We start from the raw sequence: 26335 nt of genomic DNA, 5'->3' as shown, positions 1-26335 counted from the left end.
ATATTTTTTTCTTTTATGTTTATGTTCTGAATTGCAAATTTGCATTGATAAAATCTTACTTTAAATGTATCCCAAATTCTTTAAACAAACTTACACATTATTATATTTATTCCACATTAAATTTCAAAAGGTATTTTCCAATTGTTGAGAAAAAATGAGGTAGAAAAAGCACATAAAATGGCAAAGGTGACAAAGAGACCAGCCCAGCCATGGAAGTGATTGGTTGGGGACAGAAATCTCTTTAGCTCAGTGCTTGCATAGTGCTGAGCACTACTGCCTTTAGTTGTCCTTTTTTGCTTTAACCTTGCTCCAAGCTGTGGTTCAGCTTCCTTCTCTGCTCCTACAGGGACTGCTCTCAGTTCCCAAGATGTCAGGCTTGATGTGGAGTGCCTCAGATTCTAAATACCTACAGCATGTGCTGATGAGCTATTCAAGGGTTTCCAGCACGTGGGAATGCAGATGAATTTAATGGGAATCCTGGTGCACAAAACTTTGCAAAATTCAGATTTTAGATATTTCTATATGAATGCTCAAGGACTTAGAGCCCTGGAGTGAACAAACAGGAGGGGCAACGAAGAGGCACCTTTCTCAGGATTTTTCAGAGGATTTAGAGAAGCAGTAGTTTCCAGATGTTTACCTTTTGGTTGTGTTTAGCTGAAATCAACTGGTGAGATCAACAGTTAGTGAGAGACATGTTGGGGAAACACATTTGGGATTCTGTCATGCTGTTTTCCATATGGAAATGAGGCTTACCCAAATGTTCCTTGCTGGACTGCTCTTTCTTAAATGAGAGGAAGCAGAAAATGACTGAAAAAAACACATCTGAACATTTAAAAGGAAGCTGCAGAGGCAGGTAAATAGAATTGCAGGTTTCAAAGTGAGTCTGTTCTGATGGAGCGCACAGAAAGCAAAGGTGTGACGATGAAAAAGGAAGATTCATGTTATCTACAAATTACCTTGAAGCCAATAATACAGAAAAAGAGATATTAAAGACATAAATGAAAATTTGTGTCCAAAAGTGTGACACTTTTACTTGTGTATCTCATAGGAGGACACTGACATAATTTGTGTATATTTTAAAATATTTTGTTGCCTGGTGAGATTAAATGGTACAGCAAGGTCACCCCAATCAAATTGCCATGAAAATTTGAGGGTGCAGATAGAAAATCTACCCTCCTCATCCTTTACCATGATGATTAATAAAAAGAAATGATAATATTTTACTCAGCTGTCAAATGGGCCTGGGCAAGTGGCTGAGTAGAGTTTTACAGGCCCAGGTGAAGAGTACTGAGGAGGAGTATTTATTTTTCATATAAGAAGCAGGATTACAACCATTGAGGCAAGAGGAGAGAGAGGATGAGAACTTGACCACATATAATGGCTGTATATATTTAAATGTGTTCACTGAGGTTCCTGGGTGCCTGTAGTGGCATGGATATTTATAGTAATAAAAATGTGGTTGTAATAGTTTTTCTTCATAGAATAGTGTCTGAGCTACCTGGTGTTTTAAAATCTGGTTTTAGGGCACTTTTTCACATCTTATAAAAACCATTTTCTAAGCACTTCTGCCAAAGTGCAGATAATTCCACACCACTTGAAATACTCTTTCAGTATGAAACTTTGACAGGGCAGTTTAGCTTTAGCACTAACTTGCCTGATTTTGAAAGGCATTTCATCCTTGAAAGTAGCTATACCAGTAAACCAGTTAACTGCAGGTGGTTACATTTGCTAATAGATGGATAATTATTATACATTGGTAAAAGAAAGACAGCTGCAATTGCTGTAGATGATTGTTAGGACTGTTTTACCATAACAATGAGCTGCAGCACCTGCCATCCCAATATATTTTACAATTTTGCTACTGGGATTATTTCCTAGACCCACCATAGCACAGAAGGATCTACATGGTGCTCTAGTGGTAATTTGAAGACATTTTCATTTCAAATGTGTTGTTACATTTGCTTATAACTTTCCAACAACCTTACCTTTTAGATCAATGTTTATTAAAGGTTTGCTTTTATTAAAATGCTGCACAGATATTTGGCAGATTTATGTATTGCTATTTCTAATTACTGGCCAATTTGAAAAAGATTTTTGCTTTTTTTCATTAAAAAAAAAAAAAAGAAAGAAAATCAGGTTTCAGAACAGCAGCTTGAACTTGTGTGGCTCTGCATGTGTGTAACTCAGAGACTGCCTGGGACCTACAGCTTGCCTCCCCTTTATGATGAGATCTGTGGCAAGTTTGAAGGAATTTGTTTTGCAAGCAAGAGACTTAGTTATGCATAAATCACTGGAATAGCTTAGGTCTGTCTTTGCTGTGCTATGTATTTGGTATTAATTTCAATATTTGTCTTTTATATATATACATATATATATATATAAGCACCAAATTAGTCACTTTCCATTCTCATTTAATTTCTGCCAATCCCTGCCTTAAGATATCCCCTAGACACAGCAATCTGGCCAGGCAAGACTGCTCATTTCACCCCTCACACAAAAAGCAACATCCACCAGTGTAAATTGGTGAGGATTAGTGTATTTGATAAAGCTGTGCTTTCACTGCCACTGGATCTGCTTCTGCTGGCTGCTTACCACTCTTCAGGTCAGTGTGGGAAGAGCACAAAGAACCTGCTGTAGCATCTAGAGTGCTCACCCACGATAAAAGGTAATACATCTTTAAAATATCTCCACTTAGCTCTTTGCACCTTGGAGAAAGCAGATTCTCCAAACTGCTTCTCTACAACTTATCCATGTGGTGTGATCCATTGCAGTGTAATTTCTTATTTATAATTGTTGGTTTGGAGAGGGAATCCTAATGCTTGCAAAGAAGAATTTGCTGCTCCCTGCTAAAATGTAAAATCACTGAGTAGAGACTCTCCTTTGTCCTTTCAGCTTTTCCACACTGACATTACATACATCTCACATTTGACCTTTACAACCACAGTTCCCATCTTTATTTTCATTATTATCTTTATCATCTGCAGCTTTTTAGAAACAGTTTGCAAATGGATGGACTGCTGTCTCAAATGCACTGAAATTTTAGCAGCTAAGATTCCCCTGAGATCTGGGGCCTCTGGAGGGGTGTGAGTGACTCTTTGTCCTTTCTTGCTGCCTTTGTGTTTCTGCACAGGGGGGCATGAGAGCACCACTGGCAATGGCCAGGATCTTGCAAAGCTACATCTCAATGCACCTGATTTTTAATATATTACAATGTTGTTATCTTCTAAGGGTTTGGTGGGGGTTTTGCCATTCTTAGATCTGAAGAAGAGGCAGATTGTGTAATTCCATAATTGTCTGAATAGCTTGCTCAAATTTCCATCACTTTCCATTAAAACCTGTTTTCTTACATTTCAAGGGGACAAGTTATCTCCCCAGCCTTGTCAGCAGCATACACAGCCAATTACAGGTTCACCTCTTAGCTTTTTTCCTACATCTGCTGAAAAAATAGTGATGTCCAAACCAGTACCCATTATCCTTCCATTTGTAGTCCATGTTCCACACTGGAAAACTTCCTTTCTCTGATATTGTTCTGTAAGTCCAAGTTCACTTGTGTTGTTCCATAGTAATTTAGGCTTTTTTCTGTAATTCTTTAATCTCTTTCCCAAAGTGATTCCTCATTTGTTCAGGCCTGTGTTAGAGTTTCTCTTTCTTAGATATTTCAAATCAGTCCAAATTTTCCCCTATCCTGTTTTTGGGAGAAACTTAGTCTGTGCAGTCAGGTCAGGCTGATGAATTAATTCTGACCTGAAATTTCTCCAAGTCTGCCATGGCTGTCTCAGTAAGAACCCCATCTATCTGCAAGGGACTGACTTTTTTTTGAAAATTCAAAAGTTTCTAGAAATTCTATTATGCCAGCTTTTGTTCATCATTTTGGTTTGGTTTTAAACTCTTTCTGAACTCTTGGTCGAGGGTCACTTGCATGTCTTGTGACTTGTCTATTACTTGCACCTTTTTGGTTCAATGGTTGTAAAGCCTCTCCATTGGTAGTAGATGCTACTGAGATTTCTCAGGATCATATGAATCACTTGCAGTAAGAAAAGAAATTGGTAACTCCCATTTTTTTCTTTGACTATCTCCTCCTTATTCTAAAGAAGTCTTGTTTCCTTTAATGTACTGGGACATGAGATGATCTCTGAGTGGTTTCCTTGAGCAACATGAGAGAGTCTTTTTGTCCATCACAGGTCCTTCAGATCAGCTGAGTGAGGGTTTGGTCTCACAGCTGTGACATTGTGTCCTTACAGTTCCTTTCATGCCTTTTCTCTTAACTTCCCCTTGTCTTCCTCTCTGTTTTTCATACAAACACAACAGTTCACAAAGAAATTACCTGCAATAGTTTCAGGTGTCTGTGTTTGCTCTGGGACAATGATGTTCAGCACAGGGCCCACTTTTGGTTTAGCAGGTTATGTAAAGGACCCTGGCTGCTGCTTACAAGCATCTCACCAGAGGACAGAATTGCTGCCAGTTTTGGAGGTCACTTACAGCAATATTGTGAAGTCAGCCAAGGATAATCTCTGGGGCTTTGTGCCTGTGGAAGTTTTGGTCATTTGAGGTCTCTGGGAATGAGTGTGGGTTAGCAGGACCACAGAGTGGTGCAAGGACTGATCTGGGGCATCTCTGTCCTTTTGCTATGTGTGAGCATTTGTGGCAGATTTGGTTACTAGAAAGGTAATGGTGGTAAAGGATGAGGCTTATGTTTCCTCAAAAATAAATGGAGAATAAAGATTTGAGATCTTGTCCTGATTTTCTTTTGTTGTTGTTTGGGGGGAGGTGTGGCAATCACATATCTTCTGAACAGAGAGAGACATAGTTCTCCCGGGGTTTTCCTGGGAAGCTGTGAGAAAGCTCAGAGAGAGAACTAAAACAATTATTGCCTCAATCTCTGCACCTGGCAGACAGTCTCTGTTTGTCAAAGATGTTTACAAGGAGGAGTTGTCCCTTCTTGACCAATAGGTGAGAAAAGAAAATGCCAATCAAGTCTTAGGTCCACCATTGTTTCTATAAGAACTGCGAATTTCTAATAATAAAATGCTTTTTTGTGCCTTCTGATGATAGAGTCTCTGCATCACCTTTGTCTGTCCCTGATACCTCTTCAGTGATAGGGAGGTTTTGTTGAATTTGTTGTTTTTAAAAATAACTCACATGGGAGCCAGGCTTGGTAGTGCATTGGCTTAGTGTATTGGCTACCAATCCACATATACTGATTTTTATGTGCTATCTCTTCAATTATAATTGCTATGGTTCTCTTTGGAATTGCCCTGCTATAAACTTAATACCACTGGTAAATTCAGTTTTGTGGTCTGCAATGAAAATTCGGGCAAAACCATTCAGAATGAGAGCAATTTATTGAATTTACACTGGATGACAAGGGCAAAGAGATGGGCAGGAGTTCAGGTGCTGCAGAGTCTGAACTCCAAACTGTCAAAGTGATGTGGAAATGAGCACGTGTTCATAACAGAGGCTTTGTGCCATTTGTTGTCCTTTTACAATTCCCATCAAACATCAGCAGTTTTGTAGTTTGTTGTTGTAGTGTTTTATCCAGGAATTTTCAAAGTATTTTTTACTTTATTTAGAGGTGATAAAGCACAGAATCTCTGAAATATGTTTACAAACAAAGCAAGATTTTTAATAGTGGAATCAGCATCATATGTGACTCACTCTCTTCCAAAGAAGCTCTTCATGTTCTCATTCTCAGCTTTCATATGCTTTTAAAACTATTCATAAATTAGTATACAGTTCTTGTATTTATATTTACCATTATTGGCAGCACCAAAAAAAAAACATTTCTGAGTGCTCTTGCTTTTTAGAGTGAGGGAATTTGTGGGCAGCTAAATATCTCTATCTGTATATATTTTCTGCTTACCACAGCTGGTGTTTTGTAGATTTACTTTACTAACACACTAACATTAATATTCTGCAAAGTCTAAAATGCCTTTAGCATGCCATTTACACCCATCTGAGAGATTTCATGGGAGCATGATATTAGTAAGCCTTCATGAGTAATCCATCATGCCTAGGAGACTTAATCAGATTGGACATGTGCTTACCCCTGGCTTAATAATTGTTACTTGTGTTATTACTGCCCTTATTTCTGTTTCATCTGTGGTAAAAATGTTCAGAATTTCAGTTGTAGTTCAATACATTATAATCATGGTTCTCCACAAAACACAGCCCAGTGCAAAACCTACAGCCACAATTCAGATTTTATGTGTAGTAAAATCTCTTACTATCCCTTACAAAGGACTATACAAAAGTTTAATATTTCTTCAGGACTGTTGAGGTAGCAGCATTAAATATTAAAACATTTAAATGTGCAGAACTGATTAATTCAGAATATATCAGAGCTGCTCATAAATGTTTAATATCTGTATTTTGCCTGATTGGATATAATTTAAGCTATGTGCTTCTTCCAGCACTCTAGGACCAGGTACTCATTTTTTATTTCTAGGAATGGTTTAAACATCATTCCTTTTATTACAGGTTAATATTAATGCCTCAACCTTTGGCTGTTATTGTTCATTCTTTTATAGAACCTACTTCAAAATTAATCACCTAAAGTCTGAGACCAGCTGTTAAAGTTCTTTTTAAGTGTACCTTTCAAAAAAAATATGGTTCAGTTAAAATTTGTACAGCCTCTGTAGGATGAAAGCTGAAATTTTGTCTGTAATATTTATGCATTTCCTTAGAAAAGCAGAAATATCTGGGGGGAGAATTGAGACTTTGCAAGTGCTGGATCTAGTCTGAGGTTAGACTTGGACCAGGTTGTAGCTGTATTGGTTCACAATGAACAAATTACACAAAAAAGCTGCAGAATGAGTGTCAGTATCTCTGGGGAGAAGGACAGGTCCTGACTGGCATGTTGGCATGTGGCTGCTGAACATCAATCAAAACACCCAACTGCAGTGGTGGGACAGCCTCATGTGTTTGCTGGTGCTGTATGAAACATAAAGGTCTATATGGAAGCCTACAGATCTATCTGAGACCTAGCTCCAAGTCTGGTCTTATGCCCAAATACCAGTGTCATTTATCTTCACTGATTTACAACACTAGTGCTATTAAAACTCTCAAGAAAGAAATCAGCAAATCCTATACAGACAAATACTTTGTGTTCCCCAAAAGCTAATTCCTGCAGCAGCACTCTGCCTGGGAGTGTTTCCTGCCCTAGAGCTGGTACAATGAGGAGGAAGGGATGGACCTCATCTTTTAGCTGCTGTGGCTCTGCAAGGCCCCCACCAGGGCAGTGCCCCACCAGGCTGGAAGGAAAACAAAACCCCTGCAGGAGCTCCTATCCCAAAGTGTAGATGGTTTTGCAGCAGTCCCCAGGAAGCATGCTTGGCATACAGCATGAGCAGAGCTCCATACTAGTTCATTTCCTTGCTTAACATGCTTTAAATTATCTCCATTGCATTTAGTGCTTTATCCTCATCTCTCTGAAGTTAATGGCTGGAGCACCATTGCTTGTAATGAGGCCCAGCTGCCTGAGAATGCCTTGAATACAATAAAAGGACAGCCAAGCAATTTGCTGTTGTCCAAGGTAGAAATCTTGCTTTGATGCAGTGCTTGTCCCTTTTGAAAAGTGCTTCTCTGCACTATGAGGCAGAATTCTGGTTCCTGCAAAAAGCAAACTTGAAGTTTAACAGAGAAGAGGATGAGCTCAACAATGGTACAGGTTAATACCCTGTTGTGCATCCAAAAATATCTATTCCAAGAGTGTTTTCTTGACTTAAATGGCTTGGATTTTTTGCTGCCTGACTTTCTGAGGTAGTTGGATGTAATATATCTCTGCAGCACGTATTTCTCCTTGTCCTTGGAGACCTGTGGGAATGCAAAGGAGAGGAGGTAGCACACTCTGTCTCATTACAAAGATGTGGGACATGGAAGTTGTCCTTGAGTGAGAAAGTGGAAGTCTAAAACCATCATAAATGATATAATATCTACAATATGACCTTTTTTCCCAGGGATTTTCAAGGTAGATCTCATTTTGAACTCAGAGACAAGTCCTGCAGCTCTACACTAGTGTGCTCAGAGAGGCTGCCTAAGGATAACTTGGTTTCTTTTTGACTTTGTTCTTCAAGACTTGAGGAACTGCCAAGTTCTCCCTGGTTTTGACACGATAATATAAACAGAAAAATGAATACATTGCCCAAACTACTTCTGTATGTGAGCTCACAGGAAAACTGTGTTTAGTCATGTTTATTTCAGGGTTAGCAATAAGGAAAAATATGTCAGATGTGAAAGAGGGAAAAAAAAGTTATAAGAAGGCATTACAATACATTCAAGTAGAGGCAAAGTGCCCCTTTGCTCTCTAGGAAATGGAATAAAACCAGTTCAAGCAGGAATTATTTATAATAGAAAATACAGCTTTTGCAGAATGAAAACCTTACTTGGAAAAAGACTATCATTTTTCTTGACTTTTTTAAATTTGGGGAAAAAAAACTGGAAAAGGGGAGTTTGACTCAAATTAAATGGGGTTTTTTTTTGTACTTTTGCTTTCATGTTCATTGAATTGAATATGAAATTCACATTTTTCTTTGTCACCTCAAGATTAAATTGTATTTTTTTTTGGTATGTAGTATCACAAAGTCTGTGATTAGGACCTTGCTGCCTTTACTCTATTGGAAGGTTGGATGTATTAACTAGACTGTAAAAGTTGGAGCATAGTGAAATGCCTCCCTGAGGTGGAGGGACCACCTGGAACAAAGTGTTTGGAAAGGACATTAAAATCTTGATTTAGATTAAAATGGGTTTTTTTTTTTTTTAAATTTCAGCTTAACAAAATGAACTGAAATATTCAATTTCAAACTGAAATGATACTGGAGAAGATCAAAGTATTTGATTTTCATTGAAAATAGCATAATAAAAATACTGTATCATTTATGAATTTGTAAGCATTTCAGCCTCCTAAAAGCTGATCATTATTCCCTCTCTTCATATTCAAGGTAACAATAAATGTTCAAATACTATTGGCACTGCACTCTTTCTACTGCTTATTGAGGAGGCTTATTTAGCAAAATTGCAAATTCAAAGTTTCTTAAGATTTTAGGTGGGAGAATTCATTTGCCTCTGAACTAATGTGGTGAGAAGTGTACAGAGGTGGATTTCTAAAACACTCTTTGTTGTGGATTTTTGAATGTACTTCACTTCATGCTTGCTGACTCCTGCCTATTCTGTATTTTGAAAGTTTAGTGTGCAGTGCATCCCAGCTCGTATCCAGACCCATCTTTCTGTACTCTGCTTATCTGATTCTTCCTGCTCATTCTCAGTGTGCAGCACTGAGGGGGTTAGACAGATGTCAGAGTCATTCTTTGAATCAACTGTGGGATTTAAAAGACAGAAGTGGAAGACAATATTGAATATATGGTTCAAAAGACAATATTGAATATATTTATGAATATATGGTTCGCCAGAAGCACGCTACTTATGTTTATTTATGCCTAATTTCTTCATAGCTAGATCTGTATGAAGTGGCATGACTGCTTTTAATAATGTCTGGCCATTCTTCTGTGCTGTAATTACTGAATTAGAGGGAGACATTGAGGGTGAACCAGAGACTTGTGCATTTTTTCTCAGAAAGTTTGACTCCTCAGAGAGTCCAACTTCAAGCAGCTGCAGTAAAAGCAATGTAGAGTCTTTTCCTATGCAGAAAGTTTATCTTATTTTCTCTTATTCAAGGCATTACAGATTGACAGTGATGTTACTTGTTGAGCCAGGAGCTGGAACAGAATGTTAAATGTTCCTCTTCCATATTTAGGCACATGTTTTTTTTCACTGGTTGCTCAGAATTTTTTTTGCAAGTGTAGATATCTGCTGGTGCAAAAACCTGGAGTATTTTCTCCTCCTCGTTACTCTGTGGGAAAGGATGTTGAGGTTTATACCCATCACAACATACTGGTGTCACTTCTGCCTTGACCTTCCTTCCTGAGAGGAATCTGATGGAAGTGTCTGTCCAATTTGGCACTGGAGCAGGGGGCTGAAAGAAGAACTTCACCATTTAGGTAAGATCTTGACCAGGTGGTACCTTTGCATTAATGGCCTATGTTATTGTAGGTGTCTGCTGTTCCTGGGGGTTTATTTGGTGGCAGTGCCCATTCAGTGATGTACAGACATGCCACAGAACAGGAGACAGAATGGCCAATAGAGCTCTATGGATTTAACTGTGCTCCCAGTGGTATATTTTGCCTTGTCTAGTCAGTGGTGTTTGGATCAAACAGATTTGGTTAACTTTGCCACTTGTTTGCCTAATTTGTTTTGTCGGGGGTTTTTCCAGGGGGGCTGTTTGGTTTCTTTGTTTCACTCTTAAAATTTTCATTGACAAACTGATGAAGAAATGCTAGGAAGATAAAAATCCTCTTCATTGTTTTTTTTTTCTGACAGAGATCTGCTAGCTATCATGCTTCTTGGCTAGTTTGGCTTCTTGCTGAGGATACCAATACAAGTTATCCTGGCAATTAGTTTAGTTCTTCCTATTGCTAATATCTCTTGTCTGGGAGAGTGGCTGTGCTCTTTGCAGAGCTTAGCTTGTCAGGGGACTGACTTTCCCACAGAGTAACTGTGCTTTTTGAGCCTTTATAAATATATTTACCATTTTAGCCCTTTCCCCCTCCTATAATAATATGCAGAACCTCACCTATTCTGGAGGTACTTCTTAGTAATTGTCTCCTGTGGGACATGACGACCTCTGTGACACAACAGTGCACAAGCCAGGGAGCTGTAGGCTTGCAGCAGTCCAAGGCAGGCGGCTGTGGGATTTATTTTCCAGAGAGCCAAGTGCCTCTTTTTGTTCTAACAAGATATGAGTCATAGCAGGGACATGGCTGTGAATACTTATAGCTTTCACTGGGATGTGCAGAGCAGAAGGAATTTCAGTATGGAAAGAGGACATGAAGTGATTTGTTAAAAATCCCTTATTTGCTAGGGGAATTTGTACTGGTGTTATCTGGGATAGTTGGGCACACCAGGGACAAGAACCATGCTGCTCCCCTTTGTTTATTTATTTATTTTTTAAGAAGAGAAAATGATCAATTGGGAATTTGCTGCATTTATAAAGTATTTAACAAGCAACTAACCGATAATGACAAGTTCAATTCAAGTCACTGTGCTGCAGTTGTATGTTTTTGTGTGTGCATTGTTTGGCTGGTTGCCTAATCAGAATTTTGGACTCAGACTTTTTTTGAAAACATCTAGAGGTATTAAAGTATGTGTTACCTGTCCAGAAACAGGAGTCTAGAAGAAACCTGGATTTATCTTCAGATCCAGCCCTTAGCCCAAGCAAAATAGAGAGAAAAATCCACTTTGAGGATTCTCCCCCAGAGTCCAGTCAAATATTTCATAATCACAACTTGCCACTGTGCTGGTGTTCCAGCCCTCTCTTTCTTGTTCAGTAGTTGACCATTATAACAAACCTAACACAAAGAACCAATAGCTCTTGCTAAAGTGATGTACCTGGAGCCATCCCCTTCCTGAGGTAGTTCCAGTCCCTTGGGATGCTCATGCTTTACAAACCACACTGTGAAGAATGACACCGTAAGGAATAAGCATATGTATTGTCTGACTGTCCCCATCTCTGCCTCTGACCCATTTAGCCACATAACCATAAAGATGAGACAAACAGATGCCACTGAGTTTTAATATTGATCTTACTTTAGGAATTTTATTTCTTAAGCACATCATTTTCATTCGACTCAATTTTTATTCAGTGTTTATGTGTCAGAGGACTAGTGAATGTTTTTCTTTTTTTTTCAGGTTCTTTTCCATGTTGTTCTGATTTGAACCTTTAGAAACCAGTATTTTTTATGGATTCGAACTTGCAATATTAATATACATTGTATGGTCAAAGGATTGCATTAACATTTGTTACAGCCCAGCCATTCATATGCCAGAATTCAGTATCACAGAATCACTAGGTTGGAAGAGACCTTTAAGATCATCAAGTCCAACCTATGCCCCAACACTAAACCATGGCACTGAGTGCCACATCCAGTCTTTTTTTAAGTGTATCCAGGGATGCTGACTGCACCACCTCCCTGGACAGACCATTCCAGAACTCTGACTCTTTCAGTGAAAAACTTTTTCCTAAATCCAGCCTATATTTCCCCTGATGCAGTTTAAGACTGTGTCCTCTAGTTCTGTCAGTTGCTGCTTGAAGAGACCAACCCCACCTGACTACAGCCACCTTTCAGGAAGTGTAGACTGTGATAACATCACCTCTTTCTCCTTTTCTCCAGGCTGAACACCCCCAGCTCCCTCAGTCATTCCTCATAGGGTTTGTGTTCCCAGCCCCTTTCCAGCCTCATTGCCTCCTCTGGATGGGTTCAAATGTCTCAACTTCCTTCCCAAACCGAGGGCCCAGAGCTGGACACAGCACTCAGGGTGTGACCTCACCAGTGTCAGGTACAGGGGAAGGGTGACCTCCCTGCTCCTGCTGGCCACACTGTTCCTGATACAGGCCAGGATGCCCTTGGCCTTCTTGGCCACCAAGGCACACTGCTGGCCCATGCTCAGCTGGCTGTCAACCAGCACCCCCAGGTCCCTTTCTGCCTGGGCACTGTCCAGCCATACCATCCCCAGCCAAAAATGCTGCAGGGGTTATTGTGGCCAAAATGCAGCACTTGGCATTTGGACTTTTTAAACTTCATCCTGTTAGACTCAGCCCATCCATCCAACCATTCCAGGTCTGTCTGCAGAGCCCTCCTACCTTCCAACCAATGGACACATGATCCCAGCTTAGTGTCATCTGCAAATTTACTACTGGAAGACTCCATATCCTCATCCATGTCATCAATAAAAATATTGAACAAAACTAGTCCCAGCACAGAGCCCTGAGGGACACCACTGGTGACAGGACACCAGCTGGATGCAGCACCATTCACCACCCCCCTCTGAGCCTGGCCATCCAGCCAGTTCTGAACCCAGCAAGAATGCTCCTGTCCAAGCCATGAGCTGCCAGTACAAATACTACTTTATATTTAATATAAACCCATACATTTACTCAATTTGATATTTTTTTCCATATAAATCCTCATTTGATCCATTCTCTAACTTAAAATGTCAATCTCTAGGCTATTTAGTAGTATTGTTCCAGTTTATAGATGGGGGTTCTGTAGCTTCTTTTAAATAGCATTCTGCACCAACTAAATGAGGGACTGTACTTAGGCAGAATTATTTTGTTGCATGAATCATACATACAAAATTAAATCACATTTTTGAACTCGTGTCCGTTCCCATAATAATTCCCATAATAAGAAGTATGATGTATTTTGGGCCTCTTCCTTCTGTTCATGGTTCTCATCAACTTTCAGTGCATTTCAGCCTTCACTTTTCCACGCTAATTTTCTTTATTTTCTCCATTCCAGTCAGGACACTTGTGCACTCTTACCCCCTTGCTCCTGAGAGTCTACAGCCAACCCTCCCAGAGCCTGACTTGGTAAAATCTTTGGGTCTGGACAGGCTGCAACTCAGACTCTGCTGACCATGCTGGGTGCATCTGTTGTGCAGAAAGGACTCTGAGAGGAGCAGTTTGGGTGAGGAGGATGATGTTCTGCGTACCCACACCCAGGCAGACCAATCCCAAGTCTGGTATTAAAAAATACCTGTGTGTCCCTTGGACAGCTGCTATGTTGGTTGCCCAACATATTTAGACTGCAAAGCACCAGGTTATTTAAGGTCTCTTATTTCTGCAGTCCATTAAGCAATCTTGTAAAGCTCTGGTTTAATGAAGACAAGCCCAGATATATCAATGATAAATGGAGTCAGAAACTTTATTGCTCACTCTTGTTCATGAGCTAGCTGCAAGACAATGCCAGCTTTTGTTTGAGTTATATCACACAAGGAGTCCACTCTGAGGAGGGAGGACTGTGGCTGATAAGGAAGAAGTGTAATTATCATGGCTTGATGCCTGAACTTAAAAGTAGTCAAAATGATAATGAAAACTTATTAGGGAGGTAACAGCACACACACACACACACACACACACACACACACACACACACACATATATATATATATATATATATATATATATATATATATATATATATACCATGCCGCTCAAAGTAGTAAAATGTAATGCTGTATATAACTGAAAAATGAAGGTGGTGGTGAGGAACTGAGGCAAAAATAATGCAGATTATGTGGAACAGGATATTGGAAGTGAATTTCAAAATACATCATCTTGATGCTAAGCATGAGTAAAAAAAAAAAAATCACCACATTGAACCTTAGGAATCATGAGGGAAGGAATGAAGACTGAAACAACTGGCATCACTTTTACCACTGCCTGTGCATTACAACATTATACCCAGATTTCTGTGTCATGGATGCATCTGGTCGGCTCTGCTTCCAAAAAACATAGGTGATGATAGAGAGAACATCTTCCTGTGTAATAGGGAGCTAAAGTAAGTTTCCTTAATTTTGGAAAAAGGATAGTTGAGAGTTGTGAAAGTTATCCATAAATGCTGAATTCTGATGATAAAGCAAACTCTTCACTGAAAATTCATTAATTCAGAGAAAAGATAATTTTAAAATAAGGAAAAAAATTTTCATGCATTATATAAATAAATGGTAGACTCCTTGTCTCCTGAAGTTGTAAAAGTATAAACTGACTGTGGTTCATTCAATCCCCTTACCCTGGTCATTGGCAAGGATATTAAAAAGGAGTGGTCCCAATATTGGGCCTGGGGACCACCACTCTCAGCTGGCCACCACTCTTAGGGCTCAGACATCCAGTTTTTCACCCAGTGAACAGTGCACCTCTTCAAGCCCTGGGCAGCCAGATGCTTCCTTGTTCTCCAGCATCACTTGAACTCCTGCATTTCATGATATTTGCTCATCATAATTCATGTGTCTGTAAGAGGATTTGTGCTACTTTAGCCTGAGGTAAACATGTTGAAGATTCTGGTTTTAGAGGGTGTGCTTCCTTAGCTAGAATTAAGACAAAAGATCTTGCAAACGTTTAGATATTACTGAGTTATTATGAATTCCTAGTAGATAATTAAACTTACCCTCTTTTCAAGCCAGCCTTCATTTTCTCTTTTAATGCTATTGTTAATTGTGTATTGAGAGGTTGTTTGCCTTCTGAGGACAGCAGAATAAAAGGATTTACCAAACTCTTCTGAAAATCTGCACTGTGCAGAAATATTCAAACCTTCTAAATAATTTATTGAGAGCACAGCCAACAATATGAAATTTTCATGTATGGGTATCAAACAGTCAACCTCACACAAACTTGAAAGGCATGAAAAATAAGGTTAGGCTTCAAACAGGGGTCAATATTCTCAGGCTTAGAGTGATAAAAAGGTAATCACAATAACGTTTAATCTGTTTTTAAGAAAAATTTGATGTTGATGCTTTTCTAGAAGCATGACAGCATTTGGCTTCAAAACTCAATAAAGGAGAATGGTGATTGCTGAATAAAGACACAAAACAGTCCCATCATACACCAATAACCAGGATTGCCTCATGCCCTATGTAGCTGGTGAGGTCTGGGAATGATCATCAGCTCTTCCCATCTTCTCCTGGGACTTTGGATAAGAGAGATAATATACTACCACTGAGAAAGTAGTTTTCACAATCATTTGAGTGTAACCATCATGTAAATACTGTTAAAGCACATTTTACTGGCTTTTATGCCATGCTGATAACTCTCATGTTTACAGTATTTGTTGCCTGGAGGTGCATTTCAATAAATGATATGATTGGGTCTGTGTTTCTTATGCTAAAACTATAAATAACTGTCCTCTCCAATCATTACAGGAAATGGTATTTTGATGATTATTCTTGTTTTGTCTATGGCACAAAATTTAATTCAGTGGTTAAATTTTTAGAGACATAGCTGATGTAATTTTAGTGAAACACATTTTGTTTGATGTGCAGGTTATTGTGTTTGCTGCTTAAACTCCATTAATACTATTCTGTGAATTAGCAAATGAAATAACAGGCATTTGCTGATACCCTTTGGAGTGCTTTGGTACTACAAGGGCTTGCTAAGTTGCTAAGCACTAGTGATATGTTTGGCATAACACAAGAAAGAATATAAAGATAGTCATTGTCTCTGATGTCCCCGGGTGAGCTCTGGGTTCTGGGATGCTTAATTCCTGCTCAGTTCCCTCTGATGTGGGCAATAGTTGGACATTTTAATAGAAATTGGATAATTCAGTTACTCTGTGTGAATGGCTCTTGGTGGTAATAATCTCAGTTTAGCCATCTCCAGTGTTGACATCTACAGCTGAGCTTTACAGTCTGGGCTCCCTTTATAGTCCGTGAGGAGAATCAGACATTTCTGGAGTGTGATTCATCTGGTCTGTTTTAAACATCAACATTAGGGTGAGATTTACAGCCTAAATGGGGTGACATAAATAGATGTGATGTTCTCTGGAGATTTATATAGCAGTAGCACATATTCTCTGGGCCACTGACTGAAACCTCCATCCTCTCCTTCCAAGAAGGAAGAGAGGACGTGCCTCTCCCTGTGCCAGCTGATATCCTCTTTTTCCCATATAAAATGCAATGCCTGCAGCTAAGGGACAGTGGCTGGGCCACACAGGCACTGGAGTTTAAAATATTTTAAACCAATATTTTGTTGGGAAATTCAGATTTGAATCCTCTTTCCCAGGTGAGAGCCTTAATTGCCCATCTGTTGGTTATAAGCAGGCAGCTAAGGCAGCAGCCAGTCTTACCTCTCCTCTGTCAGGTCTCTGGGCTGTGCCAACACGTTTGGTGATGCCAGCTGGAATAAAGCACCTTTCTGCTCAATGTGGCCAAGTTTTTGGTGGCTTTGAATATGGTCATAAATGTATTTAAGTCAGGGATTTTGATACATAGGAAGTCAGACTCTTGGGTCTCACACTGGAAGGCTGTTCACAGGTTTAACTATGGAACTCCACTTTTAGTGAGATGGCAGCTCTGAAGCATCTTGGACCATGTAAACAAACATGACCAATTCCTTATAGTTTAGGAATACAAGAATAAACACTTTATATATTGCTGCTGATGTCATTGTCTCTGTCTTGTTATGAACTTTCAAAAATATAAGTAATGTTTCTGCAAATAGTTTTCACAAGACTGACAGGTAGCTCTTTGCATCAATGACAAATGATGTCTCTGGATATCACATTACAGACATCTTGCCACACATCTGCAATCTATTTTCAGTTCTCTGTAGCTCATTACCAATTTAGGAAAGGATTTGAAAAGCTATGAAGGCACAGAGATTTAATGGAGCATGGGGCAGAAGAACTGAAACTATACTGTAACACAAAGCAAGGCCAAATCAGATTTTTAAACTGTCTAGTACAAAGTTCAAAACTTGTGCATTTTTACTCCCCTCCATCTGAAGGTAATTGCTAATTGGAATAACTGGTGAGGGCATCACAGGTTAGAGATGGTGCTGTCCTGTATGATAACTTCAAGAAAAGCTCACTGCTGTTTTATTGTGAATTAAGTGCTTTGGCTGTGTGCTTCAGAAAACCAATACATAAGTGAGAATGCTTGCAGTTGTAAGACTGCATGTCTGTTTACTTAACCATGCTGAAATGTTTTTTTTCTGCTTTCTTCCACCTACTTGGGGAAGATCAAAACAAGGATGAGTAAGAATCCTGTGGGCTTTCTGCTTTTGTTGCTGAATGATGTGTAGACCTGTGATTCATACTGTTCTTGCATGTCTGTCTGGTGCTCATATTTGAAATAGCTGTATAATTATGAATTTCTCAATTTTGTTTTCTTTTGAAAGTGAAGTATGTCTGCGAGCCATAAAAATTAGTTTGATGTCAACATGCATTTCACTAGTATTTTAAAATTTTCTTTTCTAGTAATAAGGTTCTGAGTGCAACTCAGTATATATATATACACTTTCTGGATTCTTGTAGTAATGTATTCTCCACCATTCACTTGCAAGTACATTTATCAGCACACTCTTTGGAAAGTGTACGTGTAAAATTCTACCTGAGTATTTATAGATTTATAATCACTGTGGTGCCTTAACAGTTGCCTTTAAATAAGGCAGCAGGGTTTATTCTCTTCTTTCTAGCAATTTAAGCTGTAGTTGGCATTTCAGGAGCAGTCTGGTATTTTAAGGATTTGGACTTGGTATTGTCTGTGCCCTGAGAGCACTGCATGCCTGGATGGGTCACCTGTGTTTGGCATTGCATGAGGGTGGCAGGAAGGTTCCATTGCCTGAAAAAGGGACCAAACTTGGGAAGGGACAAAGAGCATTCTCCCTATGTAGAGGAGACTGAGGGCTGACATAGCAATCTACAATTTCCTCATGAAGGGCAACAGAGGAGGTGACCAGTGACAGGACCTGAGGGAGTGTCCTGAAGTTGTGCTGGAGGGAGGTTTAGGTTCAGCATTGGGAAAAGGTTATTCACCCAGAGGGTGGTTGGGCTCTGAACAGGCTCCCCAGGGCAGTGGTCACAGCACCAGCCTGACAGAGTTCAGGAAGGGTTTGGACAATGCTCTTGGGTATTGATGTGACTCTTGGGCATGGTGCTGTGCAGAGCCAGGAGCTGGACTTTGATGATCCTGGTGGGTCCCTTTCAATTCAGCATACTCTGTGAATATAATGTGGCATTGACAGTCTTTGTTGAAGTGATGTGGGTCTCCATTCCTTTGCAGGATGCTGCAGCACAGTGAGGGGACAGAGGCCTCTCTGAACAGCACCATTGCACACCTGACTTGCAGAGGCTGTTATATTTTTTTAGGAGTGAAGACAAAAAAACCCCCAAAAGCATTACTTCAGTATAAATAATTTATTTCCTAAGAGGATGCTTTCCAGCTATGACTCAGGTGTGTGATGATGCAATATTACAGTGTTATAGGGAGCTGGCCTTGACCTTGAGAAGAGCCTTAAAAAGTGCCTGTCATTGCTTTGATGCAAGAAAGCCCCATTTCAGGAAGTCCACTGTCTGTGGTGATTTCCCACACCAGAATTCTTTTCTGTTTTGTCTATGGTATGCAGAAGTGCAGTTTTACACTGTGGCTATGTCTTGACTCACTTGAGTGTGGGGGGCATCAGAGATCTTTGCCTTTATAAATTTCTTCTCATATTCCGTGATTGTCATCAACAGCAGCTGCAAATTCTGTGGAATTTCTGTATCTTTCAGCCCTCTTAGTGGCATGCAGCTGGTGCTGGAGAGCAGCCAAAATAGGTAAGACCTGTCAGTGGTGTCTGAGATGATCCCCTTCCTCCACCTGGAACTTTTTCTGCTTTTACAGTTTAGATGCGTTGGCTATATTTTGAGTATTTTGAATATCAGTCAAAATATAGACTTTTGGAGAGTAGATCAGTCCCTTGAGAGAATGTTATACAATTACTTACATGGATTAATAGATTTCTCTAATAGTATGCAGTATGTGTGGCATACAGCACTGCAAAACAGTGAAAATTATGTTTATAAGAACAGCATTAAATTCTTAAAAATATTTGACTATACCTACAGTTCAAACTCCACTCAGTCTTTCCTGTTATGCTGCTCCTCCACCTGTGGTATGATTTCAGCAGCATCTTTGCCAGCCTCCTCCTTCCTGACCTGCTTCCTCCTCGAGACATGTCAGCTCCTGGCATTGCCAGAGGCTCTGCTGTTCCTTGTCCCACGGGAAGCACCAGGGCTCTCACAGAAATTTGTCATGCAAAATGAAAGGCTGCTCCAGAAAAAGCTGCTGCATCCCCTCCCTTCCCAAGGAAAGAGCACCAAAGCTTCCCAGAGATGGTGGCCTGCAGGATGAGGCCAGCCTGTGTGCCTGCCAAGCCTTGCTAGCAACCAAGCACAGCAGCAGGGATGTGCTGAGTGTGCAGGAGCTGCAGTTGGCAACTCCCCGTGATTTTTGGTGGAAAACTGAGCCGAGGGCCTCATGATTCTCAGAAACACATTTTGTGACTGCAGTCCTTGTACAGCAAGAAAGGTAGGGCAAAACAGCACCAGAGGATACTTCCATGGTGTTTCCCAGCCCCAGTAGGATTTCTTTTTCATGGAGCCATTTCCTAGGCTTTTACAAAATAAACTGGAGTTATTCACTAATCCACATGTATCCATTTCTATCCATGTGTTTTGTGGACAGGAATGTTTCCTATCCATCATGTTCACTTGATTTAGGAGGTGGGCTAAGAGTAGACAGTGGACTTCTTTCCTGGCTGTTGACAAGCATGTAGGGCTGACCCACACTTTGCTGTTGGGTTTTACACCTGGTCTCTCCTCCTAGTTACTGTGTGAGTCCCTGATACTGAACCTTTCTAGCATTTCCATGGTGCAGGTGCAGATCTGCTTTTCATCACCTTCTCTTGGCTGCTTTCTCCAGCTGTGGTCCCCTCACCCCCACCGCTCCCCATTTTTTCTCAAAACATTTCCCTGTTCCCTGTTCTGTTCCAGTCACCACCTCTTCCATCCTAGCTCACTTCTGCCCCCAGGTCTACTTTTCTGTCTCCTAAGTTTAAGATATTGGTGATGGTATGGGTCAAACTTTTGGAGCAACTGTGTGACATTTTGAACATTTCTCAACATTTTGAGAAGTGGGATTTTGATGAATTGAGTCTTCTCACAGAAGGCTTAGACTTTTCATAAAGAACCCTCTCTTTTCCCTTTCTCTCCAGCCAGCAGATATTACTTCCTACTTAAAAACACTGAGTGAGAAACTTTTCAGATCAAAACATCATCAAAAACCATATCTTCACAAAGCACTTCTGCTCCAGCAAAGCAGTATAGCTGGACTGAAATATTTTTCATGGGACTTTTTTCAGCGAGCTTTTATTAGTCAGAGAGTGCTCTAAGAGTACTAAGTGAGGACAGAGTTTGAAGAAATATTTAGATACTAAAAATGAAAATGTCTCTGTTGAGCATATGTGAACTCTGATTTTTTTTTTTTTAATGTGTATATATATATATATATATATAGAATAGAAATTGTCCAAACTTGGAGAAACACTCTCATACTTTAGAGCAGAAGAGTTGATGAAAGCAAATGACAGTGGAATTTTTCATCCAGGGCAACATATTCTCCTCTAATCTCACCTCAGAAATGAAATGTTTTGACTGAAGTTCCTTCTTCCTTAAATAATTAAATCAGTCTGAGGGAGACCCCATGAAAAACAAACCAATCCAAGTAGTCCAAGGGGGTGAATATTAACAAATATCTCAGGAACTGAAAATGGAAGGAAGTGTTGAGCAACTCTTAAAGTAGTTACCACCTTTGCCTCTAAAATTTGCAGTGTATATTGTCTGATCAGTATGTTGTTCCAAAATGCATTTTTGGGGAAGATGTTCCCAGTCCCTCCTGCTGGACTCTTTCAAAGGAGTTGAGGGCTTCCTACCTTCCTCTGTACCGTGGGTTGTGTGCTGCCATCCCTGGTGTGAGGGGTGGGACAAGGGCACTCGGGCTCCCTGCCTGTGCTGGTGCAGCAGCCAGGAGGGCTGGCACGGGGGCTGCTCTCTGAAGGGTGGCAGGGTCCAGCACACCCCTGCCCAGCCACCATCCCTCCTGGCTGCTTTGCTCATCAAATTCTCCTCCCAAAGAAGGGTCTTGTGGAAGAAGGAGCAGTGCCTGCTTGGGCTTGTAGATGGCACCTGCTGCCGTGCTGTCCCTTGGGTGCCATGGGGCAGCATCGGGGCAGTGCCAGAGCCCCCCGTGCCTGCCCAGCCCTGGCTGCTCTGTGTCCTTCCAGATGCTTTCCAAAGTCCCAGTGGGTCATGGCATTGGTCCTTGCTTCTTTAGTGCCAGATATTTGACATCAACCACATATGGCCTGAGCCAGTGTCCAGGCACAAACAAAGCCTGGTGGAGGGAACCTTCTTGTTCTTTTGGAAGAGGAATTTAGGACCCCACAGTAACAAGCCCTAGCCCCTATATAAAATCACAGTCCCATTGCTGGGCTGTGCATTAGCACAGCTTTCCTGTTCTTGTTCATTATCACTTGGCATACTGTGTGTTTTCTTTTATTTTATGGGAATTTGATGTATTTCAACAGTGGGTAGGGAAAAAAAAATCATCACGGAGAATGTCGTGATTAATTTTTTTTTCTTGAAGAACTATAGAATTATTCTGAAATGTATGACACGTGTGTAATAACAGCCTAGTGCTCTGTTTTTAAAAAATGTGCTAGAGGCCCTGTGCAGTTTCCCAGAGGCTTAATGAGGGAGCCATACTGTGTTGGAAATTTTTCAACAATAAAAATTGACCTATTACATGCTTATGTAAAATGAGGGTTGACAATCACACAAATATGTCCAAAGTCAAATACAGGCATTGTGAAATATCACTTCTTTCCCACAGAGAAACTGGTCACCTGTTCACAGTAGGCTTTTGCATTATATCCTATCCAGTAAAGAATAAGATGCTTCCCTACAGGGAAACAAAATGGCAGCAAAGTACTGGCCCAGTGCCCTTCTATCAGTGCTTTTCACTGACTCTTTTGCCAAGTCTTCAAAAATAACACATAGGCATACTTTTCAACATATGTTTTGCCTCTCTGTTGGTTTAAAGGCATAAAGGGAAGAAAAGGTCGTGTATTTATTCACCACTTCATCATCAAATGCAGAAAAAATTCATTGTTTGCTTGTTTGATTTTATTTTACCCTCCCTAATACATCTTTTATTTTAAAAAAATCTATAGTCCTTTGCTGTTCTTTTAATATGTATCAGAAGTAGCCTGTTCTTAAAAAATGAACATATGGCTCTGAACCTGCATCTGAATTCAGGGAAGTGTCTATTGCAAAACACTGAAATTTTGGAGTCATGGGAGCAGAAAACTTGGATTCAGAGTTTATTCAGTGTAGTACTGAATACTCAAAGAAAAGAAGAAAAATACAAAGAGATGAAGAATAAATTAAACATCATAAATACTGCTCCTTTGCTCAAAGTAAATAAAGCTACTGTCAATATTTTTATGTTTTTTAAAATATTAAAAACTAATATTAAGCCAAATGTGTACCACAGAGGAAACACTGACTTTTAGGATTTAAGAAACCCATCAGTTTGTCTGTTGAATCTGTATCACCAATGAATGTCCTAGCAGTCACCTTGGAGTACCTTGCTTCAGTTTCCTGGCCAGCCACTGGCTCACGATGCCCCCAGCAAAAGAGGGAAATACCGGGAGGTAGAAAGTGATTTAGGAGTGATAAGAGTTTATCAGCAGTCCCTGACAGGCACTGATCTCTCAGTGCCTGTTAGGGACTGCTGACAGGCACTGAGAGATCAGTGCCTGTCAGCAGTTAAGGGAATAAAAAGTTAAGGGAATAAAAAGGATTGAGGTATGAAGCAGAATGAGTGTGGTAACGGAGGTCTGGATGCATCTTCAGTGCATGGGGCTACAAGTATAAGTGTAAGTCATACTCTTCTTCAGCAGAGTCAGCTTTTTGTTGTTTTACTGATCTTCATATGATTGGGTGTTGTATTGCACTAAATAGTTTATTTAGTTGTTGTTTGCACTGGGTGATGGGAATTCTTTACTGAGTATGTCAGGCCACGTGGATGGTTTTTTCCCTCCCCCATCACATGGTCTCCCCCTCACACCCCCCCTGTTATACACCTGGTGGTCTGTCCCATGGGTGCCCCTCCCCTCGCCCCTCCCCAATGGCATCCCATTGGCCGTGGTCCTCTCTCCCCGCCCCCATCCTTGGGTATAAAACCTCCTGTGTGAGACTTCCAGGTACTGTTTTCTCTCTTGGTTGTTGTCGTTTTCATTGTATCTTGCCACCAAACCAGTAAACAAGGTACTTGTACCCATGTGGAGAAGAGCGCTTCTCATCTTTTACTTTCGTCCATGCAAGCTCGTGTGGGCTAGAGTCTGAGCTAGCCGGATTTGGACTCATCTAAGCCCAGGAAAACCACGGAATATTGCAGTTAGTGACTGGCCAGCCCTCTGTTTGTCGAGGTCCCTCTGCAGGGCCTCTCTGCCTTTGAAGGAGTCAGCAGCTTCTCCTGGATTTGTATTGACTCTGGACTGGCTCAGCCTTCAGTCCTGTGCCCAAATCATTTATGAAGATGGGAAAGGCACAGGGCCTGGAAATCACAGGATGGAACCCTGTGGAACCCCACCAGTGACAGGTCCCCAGTTTGATGTCACCCCAGTCACTGTAACCCATTGTGCCCAACCTGTGAGCCACTGATGTGTTTATCTATCTGTGTGCTGGACATTCTGTGCAGAAGGATCCTGTGAGAGATAGTATCAAAAGCTTTGCTGAAATCCAAAAAGGGTACATCAACTGGCTTCCCTTGTGTGCTTCCCTTGTCAAACACACCAAAGTAAAAGTATGAAAATTAGTGTGTACAAGAATGGAATAAATATTGCAATAATTCAGTTCTAATAAAGAATGTGTAGATTCCAATGTTACTTGTAGTTTCTATTTGGATGTTTTCTGCTATTAGGAATCTCTTAAAAATGCATTCCTGAGCTATTTAAATGCACACAATCTGTAATGTCTCAGATGCCCATATACCTTAAATGTCTACTACTACAATAAGCATGATAACTGTAACTTGGCACTCTATTTAGATCCAGAAAGAATAGTACCATATTCCCGGTTATTTCATTGTTTTTACCATAATTTAGTGTCCGGACCATTGCTTACAAGCCATTATATTCCTGTGTGTTATTTTCTAACTCAATGTGCATTTCATGAATACCATAGTTTATGCTCCTGGAAAAGGCAACTTCTTTCTCAAGCACCAACTGAAAGTAAAAGTAGCATAAATACTGGGAAAATTCAGATGGATTCACTGGACTACATGGTGGGATCTCATTCAAGAGCAAGAGCCTGCTCACAGAAACTGTATAGGATCTTAACCAGAATATTTACACATATTTTGTTTCTCTCATTTCAGTGACTATTTCGACAAGTACCTTCTTTGATGGCTTGCTGGTAACTGGGCTCTACACATCTACCAGTGTTCAGGCTTCCCAGAGTGTTGGTGGTTCCAGTGCTTTTGGATTTGGTAAGTCCAGTGCAATTTACCTTCTGCAACCAGGGTAATGAGTTGTACAGAGGACATCAGTAGCAAGACAATTACTGGAACAGGTTAATTTAGACTGAGTGATCAATAATACATGGAAGTCAGTGGGAGTGAATGAGATAAAGCAGTGGCAGCTTTTAGGCAGCTTTTATTGCTTCTTGTACCATCTTCACCTATGCTCAGCCCTGGTATTAGTATGCTGAATAATATAAATTTTAAGAAAGAAAAGCCTCAGCAGATAAATTGTTTTAAGCAGCCATTTCTAAATTGTGTGACATTTAAACTGAAGCATTTAGCCCAAAGCCTCTAAGTATTTATTGGGCTGAAAACCTGTTTCCTTTAAGCTTATGTCAACCCACTTTTCCATTCAGATCTTCCTTAAAACCAGAATACTGGTCAAGATATTTCATACAACCAATTAGTTACCACATCCAAAAAGCAGAATTGTAGTGAAAGGGATATGACAGGCTTTGCAAAATTATCATGTATTTCAGGTTCTGCTGTAGCCCTCAGCAGTAGCAACTGTGCTAAGGACTAATATTTTTTAAATAATCCTTTCTAAATTTGTGCAAGTAATTGACAGCTATACCTTCTGCAGTTTGTTATTTGGTTACATTTTTTATAGCCTTACAAATAATAGTAAGAATTGTGTTCCTCAAATTGGAGGAACTCAGTGACCCTAACAAGCAATCTGTGGTGAAGGTACAAAACCAGGTACCAGTCATATGGGACACAACTGCACTGCACTTGCTGTAGCATGTTTAAATGTTTTATTTTTAATGTTAATTTGTCTGCTTGGGCCAGAATTCAGTACTTTCTTCATAATAGCCTCTCATGGTACTTTTGTTATAAAGCATGTAGAGCATGAGTGATCTGAGCATTTGAGTGTCATCCAGCAGGCATACATTTGCTTGTAAATGAATGACTGTAATGTAAATAGCACATTATTTAAAACTGCACTGAGGGATAATTTGAGAAGGGCTTTGGACTGTGGATAACACCACAGTTCAACCTCAGACATTCTGCTCTGCCTTTCAAGGGAAGAGCATGGCTGGCACAAGTGTTTCAGGCCTTGTGCAAAAGGCACTGAAAGATTCTCTTTTCTGGAAGAATTTGTACTGCTGTTTCCTCTTTCCCACTATACTGTTTACAGGATGAATAGAATCTGATGGAGTAAAATTTCTGGGATGGTCAAGTCACTGGCTAGATAGTACCTTGCTGGAAATTGAGTTTTTGTGGCATTGTGGCAAAGTCACTGGGCAAAGTATACAGGTCATGTTTAATTACAACTAAGTATCTAAGAATAACAATTAAGCAAAATTTTAAGAACCTAAATACCTCTGTGCATTTTCAAAGAATGTCTGTCTGTGTTTTTCCCTAAATGTGTATCTTCATTTGTAGA

The 26335-nt window shown here is 40.2% G+C and overlaps 1 protein-coding gene across 1 annotated transcript in view; it reads left to right on the top strand.

Moving 5' to 3' along the window:
• Positions 1-26335, top strand: part of RELN (reelin) — a 280730-nt gene that overhangs the window by 21100 nt on the left and 233295 nt on the right. The window contains exon 2 of the mRNA XM_030237765.2: positions 24805-24915. Within this exon, the coding sequence (XP_030093625.2) occupies positions 24805-24915 (111 nt within the window). The remainder of the gene's footprint in view (positions 1-24804; positions 24916-26335) is intronic.

This window comes from Serinus canaria, chromosome 1A (assembly GCF_022539315.1).
Source record: "Serinus canaria isolate serCan28SL12 chromosome 1A, serCan2020, whole genome shotgun sequence".
NCBI classification, from domain to species: Eukaryota; Metazoa; Chordata; class Aves; order Passeriformes; family Fringillidae; genus Serinus; species Serinus canaria.
The sequence above is the reverse complement of the archived record's forward strand: the minus strand, read 5'-3'. Positions and strand labels throughout refer to the sequence as shown.